The sequence below is a fragment of the Mercenaria mercenaria genome, chromosome 11 (assembly GCF_021730395.1).
Source record: "Mercenaria mercenaria strain notata chromosome 11, MADL_Memer_1, whole genome shotgun sequence".
In the NCBI taxonomy this organism is placed as follows: Eukaryota; Metazoa; Mollusca; class Bivalvia; order Venerida; family Veneridae; genus Mercenaria; species Mercenaria mercenaria.
The window spans coordinates 10604336-10618293 of NC_069371.1; the positions used below are offsets into that span (position 1 = coordinate 10604336).

A 13958-nucleotide genomic window follows, 5' to 3' on the forward strand; every position below is an offset into this window, starting at 1 on the left:
TGAAATACTATTATGTAATCAGTGCATCTCCAAATATCTATTCTAAGGTAAAGTAAGATGAACTGAGAGCAACTGAATAAAGATAAAAAGTTCCAGAAAAAAAGTCCATTGCAGAAATCTACATCCATAATATGTACTAGAATTTTCAGCAAACTGAAAACTTACTGTTTCAAGTAGTTCTACTTTATCTGTCATTTCCGCCAGTTCTTCTAACTTCTCTTCAACAACATTGTCTTTCTCTCTCAAATCTTTCTTCAGTCTGGCTATCTCTACCTCATGTTTTATCTATAGAACACAAATAAACAGCATTAGTACTAAAGACATCTGTGAACAAACTTCTTTACAAAATGACGGCTAACCCATCCCACCCCCAAACCCATTCTGCCTGAAACAATCAAATGTAAGTAAAAAGTCTAGTAGAAGCGTTCCCGAAAATTAAACAGTATCTATTTGAATCTACTTTTTATCCTACAGTTTTCAATACTCATGGGCCATTTAAAACCAGGAGGTCTGTATTAAACATGAGTTTGTATGTGCGTAAAAAAAACCATACCACAAGGGTGTGATCATCAGTCTGTGTGGGTGATCTATCAGTAAGTTCTTTCGTCAATGATTCTATCTCTCTATCTTTCTCCTCTAACATTGTCTGAACAGTATCAAAATCTTCCTGCAGCTTGTTCTGAAATATCATTTACATTTGCTATTAACTTGGAGAATAATCTAAAAAACATTTAACCAATGTGCATAACTTCTGAAATGTTAAACACTGCAGAGTTACTGCGCCTCATCAATTTTAAAAGGTACAGATATAAAACTCTCACAGCATAAAACACTAAACACTCTTCACAATAAAACTAATTTCTCCCCATTTTTGAAAGCATTCATGGAAATATTTTCTTCCTAAAGTTGGGAAAGACAAATGGTTAAAACCCTTGTGATAAACACTTCTCGATGTAAATATTTTGCCCTCGAGACAAATTATGGTAGTTTTTAACTTTTTATTACACTTACCCACCCAATACCCCTGAATAAAAAGATTTTGTATGATAAGGTAATTCACTTAAGGGTTCCGCTTAAAAAATAGAATTAAGATAGCTGGGAATCAAATTTCTAGTGAATAAATTTTTTCCAAAATAATGCTGTACTATGTCTATGACATAAGGGATATACGGATTATCTCTAATCCATTTCAAATCGATTGCTATCAATTCAAATTTCTGAGTGTAGCTGTTTATAGACCAAACTTATATTCACTGAACCCTAAAATCCAATCTTGAAATGGTCACTTTAACACACTGCTGAATGTATCAAATATATCATGGATACTCGTACTCATTTACATGCAAATATTTATTACTGGTCCAACTTCTTCAACTGGAGATACTATATGGTACATTTAGTATGTATGTTTATATATACCTGGAAGTCAGAGAGGTTATCTACCTCTGCCTGCAGTGAGTCTACCTGGACTGTAAGTTGTGTTACCAGCTCTTCTTTCTCCTGTATCATAGACTGTAACAGACCCACATCCTCCGGCATACCTGGTATCAAATCCTAGAACAACGATTCAATTGTATTTAAAACATTTAGAATATAGTAGGTTCATTCAAAATTTCATAAATTCTTAATCTCAGTTTGTCATGTGAGAAAGCCATTGATCTTGCTTGTTGACGGTTGTGATAAAGAACTGATGACTGTGATTAAGACATTCAATTACCATCTTTGTTAAAAACTGTATTTTTATCAACTGCTCTTCCATCATTAAAGACAAAATATGATCAGACCAGTCACCATGTAATTTGAAACCCTACAAATAAAACAAACATGAAGTCTAGAAAAATGATCATCCTGCTTATGTAAATGTACCTATTGTATATCAATGTTTTCAAGGAGTTAATTTGCAAGTCTTTTTATTTCTCTAAAATTTTGAATTTTATATATTTCAATGACAATGACAAGTAACTTCCATGAGAAAAACAGAAAATCGACACCATTCCCAAAAGAAAACAGCAAGCCTGGTAATCTCATAACTGCTGCCTACTTCTCCCAAGTTTCAAGCTTCATCATCTATGTATATCAACTCAGAATTGCGGTAAATAACAGACTGTAAGAAGCTCTCCTTAGCAACAGGTAAGACGTTTAAGTCTGTTCATGGGAGAAAACAAACACTATTCTATCCACTCACCTGTTCTGGTTTAGTCTGAAGAGCAAGGATCATTTCATCCTTCCCCTGGACATCTTCCCGTAAGGTAGACAACTCTGTCTGAAGGGTAGCTAAATGCTCCTCCTTGTTGTGAAGAGCTGCTTTAAGGGCAACTAACTCAGACTCAAGACTGGCCATTTTTTCAAGCCTGGTAGCTTCAGATTCTTCCATTTCTTGTTGGATACTGGCCTGTCAAGTGATTAACAAATTTACATAAAATAACATGTGTTTAAACCTCCATAAAATGAAGGTGTGTAACAGTAAAAATAATAGCAGTCACGTTTAAAAACATGCAACTAGAGAAGTTTGATTAAATACATTGATTTATTCTATAAAAGTAAACATGCATTCATGCTCTATAACTGAAAAACAGATACAATAGGTTATTGATAAAAAAAAGTGCATATCTCTGCTTCGCTTATAGGAATGGTTGAATTCATGTGTAATATCTTGTACAACAAGATGTACCTGAAAATACCTAACTGAAAACTGTGTTTTGCACATCATACCATTACAGTGAAATCATCTTGACCTTGAACTATTAAATATGAAAGTTAAATTCTACATGTCATCTCATAGTGGCCATTTATGTCAAGTTATTTGAAAATCCTTCAACAGGGTAAAAAGATACAAAGCCAACACAAAATACTACCAATTTGATCTTTGATCTGACCTTGATGCACATTATCTGATCATGGCAAACATTGTGCTAAACTGTTTCCAACGGTAAAAGGACATGGTGAGGATGCCATTTTGTGACAGACAGACAGACAGATGATCAGACCAAAAACAGTATATCTAGCCCTAAATTATACGGAGAAATTCAGTGACAAAACGAACAGGTCAGTTGTAGAGTAATGGTAGATAACATGCTATATATTACTGCGCAAGATTTCTACAATGTATAAATATTCCATAGTATATTAATCTACCTTCATGCAGCAATAACGAATTCTGCTGAAAGCTAAAACTACAATGAACTTCACTGAACAAACTGATTATTTAGTAACATTTTGTATCATTGTAAAATACTGTGTTATCATTAATATTCTGTGGATACTTATTTTCATGGATGTCTTGGAGGAGAGAATCCAAACAAACATGTAAAATTTCCATTCAAAATCCCATAAATTTCAATCCCCATGAAATAGATGCTCTGGCCAATGCATAAAATTGCAATCCAAAGAAATTAAATGTCTTCATATTAATGAAATGGTCTAGTATTCTAGCCTTTAAACCATTTAAAATACATTATTATCTATAAGCGCTGTGGTGCCCATGTCCTTATTTCTCTGGTAAAACATCTTTTAATTTCAAACCTCAAGTTTTATACCAATAAGTAAATAATAGTAACTATACTGTTGATGCATTAATTTTGTGAGCATGAAATTTCCAGGTTTTGACCTTTAAACAAATTATGAATTGGAATTTTGCTCCCTCGTTGACTTGACCGTGAAAATTAGTCTGCCATGAAAATTTCACATTACTCAGTACACCTTTATCCCTGTACCAATGGGCTATTCAGACCCACAACAATCTACCTTTTCCGAGAATGAAGCTCCGACATTCATGAGGCTAGAATCTGGTGTTAGTGAATGGTCAGTAAATGCTGCAGACACACGGACGGACTGAAGATCAGAGATTTCCCTCTCTTTCTGTTTCAGTTCTTCACGTAGATCTTCTACTTCCTCACACTGTTAGTAATTGTGAACGGTTATACACAGGTTATAAATGTTAGTGAACCTTTATAATTATCCAAGTTTACCATTCTATTAAAGCTGCATGCCTCCAGATTCATGTCAAATATTTCAAAATTTAAAAAAAAGCTCTTTTGTTAGTTAATGCAATAAAAAAGAATGTTTCAGGTGATTCCATACATTTTAGAACTTTTTTCTAAAAAATGCATTATGTAGAAAATTCTCAAAAGTTTTGGTCAAACTATTGAAATGTGATATAAAATAGAGGGAATTCAGCTGCATTTTGTTTCATGCACACTAAAATATACCCAAATGATACTGGTTTCTCTTTTTGATGTTTATTATTGATCGCTCTCTGTTCTGAACTTTTTTAAAATTTAAGGCAATCTGCAGGCATGCCCCTTTAAACCAACCCATCTTGACTTGTAAGTCTTACATCTTAAGGACTTCATGATTTTCATTAGGTGTACAGGGGGAAGGAGGAAAATAAAAACTTTGGTCCACTTAACAAATATTTTTTACAACAAAAGCAAGCATTAACTACCTCAGCTGATCTTATTTGATGCTTCTTTAGATGTTGGACCAATACTTAGCTTTTTAGAGAACCACAATAGTGTGATAATGTAACACAAGTATTAGCACACAACGGATAACCCTACTAAATAATAAATACCCATAAAAAAATAGTTCATTTCATATTCTTACATGAATGCCAAAGTTATGATGAAAATCTAAAAACATGTAATGTGAATAATATATGAGCCGTGCCATAAGAAAACCAACATAGTGAGTATGCGACCAGCATGGATCCAGACCTGCCTGCGCATCCGCGCAGTCTGGTCAGGATCCATGCTGTTCGCTAACAGTTTCTCCAATTCCAAAAGGCTTTAAAAGCGAACAGCATGGATCCTGACCAGACTGCGCGGATGCGCAGGCTGGTCTGGATCCATGCTGGTCGCAAACCCACTATGTTGGTTTTCTCATGGCACGGCTCATTTAAAAAAAACAACTGGATGATGGTTAAACCATGCTATACTACATAAATATGTTATCATACACAATCACATATATTCTACTTTTATTACATGTTTCTTATGCACTATATTAAAAGTACTAGCATCTAAGGTTAGATCTATTTCTAAAAAACATGCTATTCACCATTACAGTTAAAACAGAATTAAAAAGTATTAATACTAATGTTCAAAATGTTGCTGGCATCCTGCTGTAATCTTACATAAAATCATTTGTTCTATACATCATTCAAAGCTCTGACATCTACTTTCTATGATTTTTTAAAAGTATAAATCTACCTGTAAGTGGTTATGATTATGTTTACATACCAGGTTCTGTACACCTCTCTCAGCCTTGAGATCATTATAGTCTGACTGGAGGCGTAGAATTTGCTCTGAGAGATGATCTATCTCCTGGTTTTTCTCTTCCAGCAAGTTCTGTGACAGTCCTGACATGTCAGTAACACTTGATGCCTCGGACAACTTAACACGCTCCTGCAGAACATTTTAGATTATTATAAAGTTTAACCTTGAGGTTTGTGAATAATATACGGAGATATATAAAAACTTTTTTGCACAGGTTTTGCTTGTTACTATAAATCTAAATGAAACTTATAAGTGAATATAATCGTTGTAACAAAATTTCAATAGTAAAGGAGCCTTAGAATAGTACAGCCAAGAAAGAGTTCTGCATATTTAATTTCCAGACTCAAAATTTATATGAATACTGGTCAAAGTAATGCGAAATATGTAATAACTGTCCAATCTAGCCGTATCTAGTGAACTCTTTTTTCCTTACACTTTTAATTTATAATTTTTAATTTCAGAACATCTGAGACATTAACTGAAAATACTGTCTTAACCTAAAACGAGATATTTCTTTAAAGTCTTGCAGGTTAGATTTCACAGGGGTGTAAAATTCCACTCGCCCGCTCGCATTGGCGAGTTAAAGTCTGGATAGGACGAGTGGATCTCGCTGTATACTCGACCGGTCGGGCGAGTGGTTTTTACGTCGTAGCTTTAATGAACTTCAGAAATTACATCTTGAAAAACGTCAACAAACTTTGAGAAAGTTCAGTTGCTACTTTGACTGGAATTTACCCGCGAATCGTAAAGATATCAAAACGTCATGCCGGTAATTTTCCATTCCGAGTGCACGTGCGACCTATCGTAATATCAAATTTACATTTCCGTTCCTTTTGTTTATCGACAAGTACACAAAAAACGCGCGTAGTGCATTCATTTTTTAACATTATCGCTTCAGTTTTTCAACACCGCTTGAGAAGTAATACAATTTGAATTCTATTAAGATTTCAATAACATATCAATGGAAATGTAAGCAAATTTGTATGAAAACTGTCGAATTTTCATATAATCATTTGTTAAATTTCAAACAGCGCGATCTTAATTACTGATTTCTTTCTAAGAGAAAATAAGTGATACATACAATGGGTATAAAATTCAGACTTTTGACCAGAAAGAACAAAAAACAGAATTAAAAAATCTTAAATAATGAAAAAGCGGCAGTAATTTAAATACATTGAGTAAAACGATTTTTTTGGTAAAAAGGTTTCTGTTAGTGCGGCGGAATAGGGTACGTGACATCGTGGACGTACATAGAAATGTGGTTTAAAATTAAAACAAAATGATGTTGTTGCGGTTTTTAGTAAGTTTTAAATGAATCTTTGTACATGTATTTTTTTATATAAAATATTCTTCTCAAATGATAATGTAAATTCCTTGAGGGCAAATAGGTCACATGGCGCGAAAACTGTAATATGACGTAATGCCATGACAATCTCGTGCAACAATACCGCTTTGATCTCAACTTCAGATGTCATGATACCGACACACTTCTTTTAGCTCTTTCGAGAGGATGTTATGTTAATTGATGGTGAAAACAGGCCAATTACTTAGTTTATCAACAGAATAATTACCGATGATCTTCAACTTTTTTTTTCGCTTTCAGGACGGGTAGGTGGATGATGATTATTGTGTCCATATTTTTAAGACACTTTTCAAAATAATTATTTTTCGGGAAATAAGTCTTGAGAAAATGAAAATAACTGATGTTTTATGGAGAGCAACTTTGATGGTGGAGATGACAAAATTAGTGAAAGAAAAATGTCTGGTGTGAAAAGGAAATTTAAGAGTAACAAAAATGAATAATCAAAAAGAAAACATAGTGTACGAGCTATGTGTTTGTTTGAAATTTGCTTGTACATAATACTCCTTCCATAAAACGTGACAGTATTAAAAATGTCAATTGTTAGGGCGAGTGACTGTCCACTAAGGGCGAGTAGATTTTACTAGCTACTAGTCCTGCAGGGCGAGTGGTGTGAAAAAGAATTTTACACCCCTGATTTCATACTCATTTCCACGAAAATACTTCAATTACAGGGGAGATAACTATATTACCCTGAGTTGTTTGTTCTCCCTCTTCAAAGCTTCAATCTGTTTCTCCATTTCTCTATCACTCTCAAACTCAATGCCCTCTACAGGAGAGCCCCTCGAGGCTTTCCCTCGGTCTCGTTGTTCTCTTAACTGCTCGATCTGCTGATCTCGGTTTTCAACCCTCTCATCCAGTTCCTCGACTTGCAGTTTTAAATCTGAAATCTGAAAATAGTTGCATAGCTTTAGAAAAGTTTTACATATGGAGTTGTTTAATCAAAATACTTCCAAACTAGGTATGGAAATGAGTTTTTTGAAATGTATTTTTCCACCTGCAACTTCTTCAGACATAGGTTATTATCAGAACTGATGAACTATAAATAAATATTCTCGTTGTGTATGCTGAATACTCCAATAAAATCTCTGATCACTTGCAGTTGCAAGGGGATGAGCAAAATGCATGAAATATCTAGCGTTTCCAGCAATTCACACACAATATATATACAGAAAACAGCCAGGAATCATATAAATTTCTTGAGTGTGCAGTACTTCAAATAAAACTACCTCCTTGTCTTTTTCTTCCGACTTCTCCCTCTCCACTTCAAGCCTCCTGGTAACGTCTGGAATGTCACCGATACCCCTCTGCAGACGCATATCATCAAGCTGGTTACGTAGACTTGAAATCTGAACAAGGTTATCGTTCACTTGTGACTGTAAGGTGAACTTCTCTCTAACAAGCTCCTGCAACACATATATTAACAGATTGATAAATGACACATGGATCATGTTTTTACACACATTCATAGTATTTAAGCTAGTGAATGCTAACTTAAGTTTCTTCTTTCTTTCTGAATTCAGCCAACGAGTTCTTAGAAAATTAAATCACAGCCTTCTAGTATAAAGATGGAAGAAAAGACATCCGAGTAAAAATGTAATCATTAAAATACAGTTGTCATAGCGAATACTTGTCTCAAGCACTACATATGTCAAATGTGATTACTTGAGGTCACTTCTTATATGTATGTTAAAAAGATTTTTTTTATTAAAAATTAAGGAATAAAAGTAGTAGGGGAGAGTGTAAGTGTCCACATTTAGTGACTGGCTATATTACAGCTTTTGCAGTGACATAGCAGTGTCCTAATGAGGTGTGAAAGGTCTAGCTTTGAGTTTCAGTCACAACTGAAATATGTTCTGTCTGTCAAACTGATGCCCAATGTGGGACCCTGACTGGGAAAGAAACCTGGGACCTCTTAACATTTAAGGTAGACACTCAACAATGTCACTATAACAGCTAGCTTATATAATAAGATAGTGTAAGTGCACCCTTACACTTTAACCAGCAACATATTTTCCAGCAATATACATGCAGTTTTCTAAAATCTGGGATATTTCACCTCTTTAGTCTTGTTAGCAGCTTGTCTCATTTCCTCTTCTACTGTCATCTGAGGCTCAGGCCTCTCCCTCTTCTGATCATCTGTACCCTCAAACTCAATGGAGCTGCCAGGTTTTGGGGACTGAATATCTGACTTACTGTCAGAGAGATCATCATCGTAAGACCGTCTTGCCAGCTCATCTTCCAGCTTCTTTAATTTCTGAACATGTAACATTTCAGAAATCAGTACATATATTGCCAAAACAAAATTGAACAGACTGCATTTAACAGCGGGTAGAACCCAATTCATATGTAACAATAATTTAATATTATACAAGGTAAAATTATAATTTAATATTATACAAGGTAAAATTAGCTTTTAAGTATTAAGAAGAGATTATTCTTTCATCAGGATCCGATTTCATGGGTTGATTAATTGTAAAATCATCATTTTATTAGTTGGTGATTACTTTTTTTAAAATCTGAATAATTAAAACTAGAATTTTCTTTCTACTGAGAAAACAATATTGTATCCTCATTGTTTGGGACCAGATAAATTCAAAGTATTTGAAACAGTTTCAGTTTATTTTCCATCGGACTTCAGACGTGTCAAAATGAGCCTATTCTGCTGTGCTTATTAACATAAACTAAGCGTAATATTGTATTTAAACTATTTGTTTACCCACCTGTTTATTCAGTTCTAGTTCCTGAGTTTTATCCTGAAGTTCTTGCTCAAGTTGCTGTATGATTGTCTTCAACTCCGTCAGACTGAGATCCTTGTCCCGAACCTCACGTTGGTATTTCTCTGACTCCAGTAATGCCTGATTGTTTAGGTCTATACGAGTCTGTAGCTGCTCTGTCAAGTCATCAATCTATATTTAGGAAATAAAATCATGGTTAACATTCCCAACAATCAGGCTTTCTAAAATATACTACAGTTGAACCTGTCTTAGCAGCCACTTGTATTAAGCAGCCAATCAACTATTCTTCCAAACTGATTTTTTGTTCTAATTTTAACGAGCCTTAAACAGCCACACTGTATCACTCCCTAGGCTGTCAGCATAAAACAGGTTTTAATGTAACATAATAACACACTCCAATACCTCCGAAAAATGGCATGTCTATCACAAGTAGTATCTGTAACTGGGTTCTGACAGAATATATACTAGTCATTTTAAAGTCACTGACTTAAAAATTTAACCAAGTTCAATGTGTACATTCTTGTTCATAAATATTTAGGCCTGTAAAATTACCTAACCTTGGAGCTAAGAACCAAGTCTAACAATGAACATTTATGCCAAATCATTTAAAATCTCACGATCAGATGTCAGAGTAACAAACAGGATATTAAACAGACTTAACAAACATTCAATACAGGTTGTACCTTTGAACTTGAAGCTAGAGATCTGGGTTTTGTGCACACTGACATGTTAAGGTGAAAATTTTATATGTTTTGCTTTGTTCGGTTTAAAGTAACAAACAAAATTTCAGGTTATTGGTGGAAATTTTTAGCTTTTAATGATAGAGGGAGACAAGAGCTTCCCATCTAGGCATTATTTTCAGGCACTGACATGCATCTGGGTAGAACTACAGGCCTCCAAGCCAGTCTGATCACTTCTAAATCTACACCTAAGCAAAAGTTCAAACACTGAGCAATGAAGGGCAAGTCATTAGAAGTCAGCAACCTTAACCACACAGCCTAAGATGCCACCTATGTGGACCATTTATGCCAGGTATTTCAAAATTCCTTGAATGGCAAGAGTTATGGACAGATGGAAGTATACTGTAATTTCAAAACTCAACCTTTCAGAGCCATTCAAGATATTGCCGACATCTAAACACTTATAAAGTAAAAGGTTATTCTCTATATTAAACAGACTAAAACCAAACCAATATGTAACCAATTAATACAGAATGGCTTCGGCAGGAATCTGAAAACTGCCGTTTTTTTCAGTTTTTGCATTCTCCCTTACTGTTCAAACTTTGTATGAACAGCAAAGGAAAGGCTGAATCTGATGTTTAACACTACAAGTATGTGCAGTTTATAAAAGAACTTGTTACATAATGGAAAGAAAATATAGTGTAAATATATGAAATGATTTTTTTTTTTTAGAGTTTGTGTGAAATGAACGACAGAATATGATCGGTATATTAACCACAATCGCTTGCACAATTCATGGACTTGTCACTCCTATTTCGTTGTTAACTTTGAACAAACTTGAAAAAGAATCTTAAAACAGTTTCTACACTTTGTATTCATATTAGAACAGGATAGTATATCAACCTTCTTGAATACATGTATTACCTCTCTTTGAAGCCTAGACCCAGCTCCGTTCTGTTTCTCCAAGTCCTGTACAATCTTCTTCCAGTTCTCCAATTCTTTCTGGTACTCTTCATGCTCTTGTTCTCTCTCTGCTGCTTGCTCCTGTAATGTTCACACCATTTATTAACACTATCTTATCTTTACATCAGAACTTTGTAGTACTGGACCCATACTTTATGTTTTAAGTTTCAATTTTACAAGAACTTAAGAATGCAAAATGCTTCATTTTCTTTTTGCCCTTTCCACTGTTAGATTAGCACCGATTGTAATGAAACTTCGCACAAGTGTAAATCTGCATGTTCAAACAGCTCACTGAAATTTCATCAGTATACATTAATTTAAACAAAGTTGTGACAAATTGAATATTCAAGCTTGCTTTACTATGAAGTAAAATATATTGATGCATTAATTAATTTTACTTCATATTAAAGCAAGCTTAAAGTATTCTTGGAATGTACAGAAAGAGGTTAAGTCCATATTGGATTCTAATTCATGACAAACAGAGAGCATGGCCAATATGGTTGCTACCCGCTGCATGATTGGATGCCTTGTTTTATCAGACAAAATGTAGAAACAAACCTCTAGGAACTGCTTCTTTGCTTTCAGCTGTTTCTCGAGAGCCTCGACATGAAGTTTGAGATCAGCAACTTCCTGTTTCTTCTCGTCTACAATCTTTCCAAAGTGTGTTTCCATGTCCTCACCGCTCGTCTCCAGCTCCCGCACCCGTGACTCGTAACGTTCATGGACCTGCTTGATTTGTTCTTCTTTCTCACGGTTCTCAGAGTTCAATCGAGTAACCTCTAGCATGAGGGCTATAATTGGGGAAATAACAAAGAACATGTTCTGATTTGGACAAAATATTAAACACAAATCTTTATGAAATAATTTGGAAAATGAATCAAATTTCTGCTTCATGATCAACATCTGTAAAAAATACAGAAGTGTTTAAAACAATAACTTCCTCTTCAGCCAGAATACCTAGAAGAATCATTCGTAAGTACTGAAATGATAGAAAATATTTTTAAATATATATATATAGTACTACATATTTATATATCAAAACTACTTTTTTATAAATTATAAATAAAACTACTTTTTTGCCAAGTTTAAGGAAAGTACATTATATTCGCTATTCCAAAGCTGTATTAATCTCCCTCTCTACACTGATCACAAGCTTCTATACATTTTCTAACTCTATGGTAAATGTACCTTTCTAAGTTCAAACCACTTCAATCAAAAAAAAAAAAAAAGCTAAAGTTACTTCTACTGACAAGCAAAAGTGACATTTTTTTTTCAAATCCACAGATACCCATTTGCTATTCAGATGCTTCCAAATACAAAACCTTTTTCAGGGATGATAATAAATACAACATATAAGTCAATTTGTAAAATATAGTGAATAAAATACCTTGCAAGAAGACCCATTTCCTAATTATGGTAATCCAGATTTTGTACAGGAGAATCAAAGCCCAAAAGAAGAATTAAAGAAATTCCAAATTTGTAATTATCAAATTTCAGCAATCCCACCATATAGTTGATAATTTTTGTCAATATCACCTCATTTAAAATTATTTTAACTAAATGACACTTCTTTAATTTAAAACTGGAACAAAATGTTAACTTCCTTTTTGTCTGTTAATTAAAAATCCAATGGAGCATTGAGTGTTCAATACACTGTAACCCAATACTTTCCTTACTGCAAGTGAAAACCTGCAATGAGAGTACTTTTACTGTCAGTATTAACGCCCAAATTTTTGTGTACATTCCGTTCATAAAACAATGGATTATTTGTCAATAAACTTGACTTTATCTATACAGAACGACCAAACAAACAAAAGCAGGCATACTAAATTAGGTTAAAAGATAGTTTATGAGCTATTTTGTGTAATCTTTTCTCAAAATCTTTGTTTATTATTTTAAGAGTAAGTTTCAATTTTTTTTTTCAGGGTAAGAAGTTTTTATAACAAGGCATTGAAATTAATGGATCTCCCAAATAACTAACTTTTCTTCCCAAAACCGAATTTGGCTGATTCTTATGAAATTTTTTGTATTTCTGACATTGTTATTTTTGTGTTTTTTTGTTTATATGGTGTAATCACATTTTCTACACAGATGTTGGCAATGTATCACAGTAACTTTGTATAAAGTATAAAACATAATGAGTGGCTGACATTCATCTCAATAAAGAAGCAAAGTGCTCTAAGGTATTAACTGGACAACTTGTATATAGAGCAATAGATGTTTCAGTGCTTATTACAACAGTTTCATGTTTTTTTGTATTCTTAAAAAATATTGAGGGTGCAAAATGTGGCAATACAGGTAAAGGTATAGGTAAACAGGTCATATCAATAACAGAGACATTTTAACATTAGGCATCCAAGAATGGTGAAAATGCTACATTTGCAAAAAAAAAATGAGTATTTGCAGAAATATGTGAAGTATATTTACTCATCCCATATAGGTGAAACGCTTTTCTTATTTACAGAATTTATGCAAAAACAGATACCCTAAATAGATATAGGATATTTTTCTGTTTTAATGTAATTAAAATATCTTTCACTGAGTGAACACCAGATGAAATATTTTCAGTTTTGGCACAGCAATGCTGAAAAATTGTACAATACCAGGTTCACTTGTGAAAGATGTCAATCTTAAAGGTAAAACAAACAATTTTTCTTTTTTATTTCATGTTTTTCAATGGATTTAACCTCATTTTACCAATAATTCCTTTGGGAACATTTGATGTCATAATAGTAAAGTAAAGGAATGAAATATACACTTATCAACTACATTTAAAAATGAAAGGGCATATTCTTCTTGTCAGTACATTATATGTCTACATATCTATCTTTTTACAAGAATTTTTGAGTATGAATAATTCATCTTCTTCTATCTCTATCAGCGAAATTATATTTGGTAACTTCACTGTGAAATTTACAAAATATAATCCACAGAAAAACAT

The 13958-nt window shown here is 33.6% G+C and overlaps 1 protein-coding gene across 17 annotated transcripts in view; it reads right to left on the bottom strand.

Moving 5' to 3' along the window:
- Nucleotides 1–13958, bottom strand: part of LOC123531196 (uncharacterized) — a 212904-nt gene that overhangs the window by 49831 nt on the left and 149115 nt on the right. For 16 of the 17 annotated variants that reach the window (XM_053518559.1, XM_053518550.1, XM_053518556.1 and 13 more), the window contains 12 exons: nt 11576–11808; nt 10979–11098; nt 9360–9545; nt 8696–8893; nt 7866–8042; nt 7329–7526; nt 5241–5405; nt 3745–3897; nt 2186–2392; nt 1420–1554; nt 554–679; nt 166–285 (listed from right to left, as the gene is read on the bottom strand). In XM_053518559.1, the coding sequence (XP_053374534.1) occupies nt 166–285; nt 554–679; nt 1420–1554; nt 2186–2392; nt 3745–3897; nt 5241–5405; nt 7329–7526; nt 7866–8042; nt 8696–8893; nt 9360–9545; nt 10979–11098; nt 11576–11808 (2018 nt within the window). The remainder of the gene's footprint in view (nt 1–165; nt 286–553; nt 680–1419; nt 1555–2185; nt 2393–3744; nt 3898–5240; nt 5406–7328; nt 7527–7865; nt 8043–8695; nt 8894–9359; nt 9546–10978; nt 11099–11575; nt 11809–13958) is intronic. The other variant, XM_053518557.1, reaches the window with a different exon arrangement.